The 1,325-nt window shown below is 40.5% G+C and overlaps 1 protein-coding gene across 1 annotated transcript; it reads left to right on the top strand.

Moving 5' to 3' along the window:
• Positions 1-114: 114 nt before the first annotated feature.
• LOC110035921 lies at positions 115-798 on the top strand. Its single transcript, XM_020740256.1, has one exon. The coding sequence runs from the start codon at positions 115-117 to the stop codon at positions 796-798; it is 684 nt and encodes a 227-aa protein (XP_020595915.1).
• Positions 799-1,325: the final 527 nt, after the last annotated feature.

Here is a 1,325-nt window from a genome sequence, read left to right as displayed (position 1 = left end):
ATTAGCAAGAAAGGTGGGAAGTTGGCAATCTACTTTACTGAAGAGGATCTAAATGGGTTAACTGAATGTCAAAAATTTACCTTAATTGGTAAATTCCAACTTGGCCACCCAAAGATGGAGTCTGTAAGAAGGTATTTTGATGGTTTGAAATTCAAAGGGGCTTGGAAAGTTGGCTTTCTTGATGGCAGACACATACTTATTAATCTCTCAAGAGATGAATACTATGCTAGAATTTTCTCCAAACAATCCATATTGATTGAAGGTATTCCAATGAAGCTTTTAAAGTGGACTCCTGATTTTGATCCCAACAAAGAACTTCCCATTGTCCCCATATGGTTTAAGTTACCAGGGATTAAACTACACTTTTTCAACCACAAAGTTCTTTTCAATATTGGCAAAGCATTGGGAAGACCGTTGAAATTGGATGGCCCTACTTTCAACTTGTCTAGACCTTCTGTAGCTAGAATCCTGGTGGAAAGAAACATTACCCTCCCAGCTGTGGAGGAAATATGGTTAGGCACTGAGCATAATGGCTATTGGCAGAAAATCATAGCTGAACAAAGGCCTTACTATTGCCATCATTGCAATATGTTTGGCCACACTGATGAGAAGTGTTTCAGGCTCCACCCTGCACTCAAAATGAAGACCCCCAAGCAACTTTTAGAGGAGATTGCCCCTCAGAACAAGGAGGTACCTACTGCTAATACTTGTGTTGTTAAAATGCCTGAAATGCCTGGGACTTTTGCACAAGAGCTGCCTAAAGTTTTGGTACAAGAGAGTGTGGTTCCCAATCCCTAATCTGATCAAGAATCACCCACTGAGCACCTCCACCCCATGCCACAATCTACCCAAACTGAACAAACTCTTTGTACTGATCTCTCCACACTTCCTGCTAATCAAGAGACAATAGTTGTTGAGATACCAGAGGAAGACCCATTGATTTTGCAGTTAACCAGGAACCTTGAAGCTGGATGGCAAGTCCAAAAAAATAAGAAGAAGAAAATGCCTCTGGAATTAAAGAATCTTATGTCCTCTTCCACCCCTTTGGAGGAAGCCCCCTTCCCTCCTTCTTCTAGTTCTATTAGAATGAGGAGAAGAGGAAAATCTACTTCTATTAGTTAATGAATCTAATCTGTTGGAATGTTAGAGGACTTGCTCATCCCAAATCCCTTAATAGAGTCCTAGCCCTCAACAGGATGTATAAACCTTGGATCATTGCTCTACTTGAACCAATGGTCACTAAAAATGTCAACAGATTTGTGAGAAAATTCCCCGGTTTCCAGCTTCTTACAAATACTAACAGCAAAATTTGGATTCTATGCAGG

Source organism: Phalaenopsis equestris, unplaced genomic scaffold (genome assembly GCF_001263595.1).
Source record: "Phalaenopsis equestris unplaced genomic scaffold, ASM126359v1 Scaffold200734, whole genome shotgun sequence".
Taxonomy (NCBI): Eukaryota; Viridiplantae; Streptophyta; class Magnoliopsida; order Asparagales; family Orchidaceae; genus Phalaenopsis; species Phalaenopsis equestris.
This window is presented reverse-complemented; position numbering and strand designations above follow the sequence as displayed.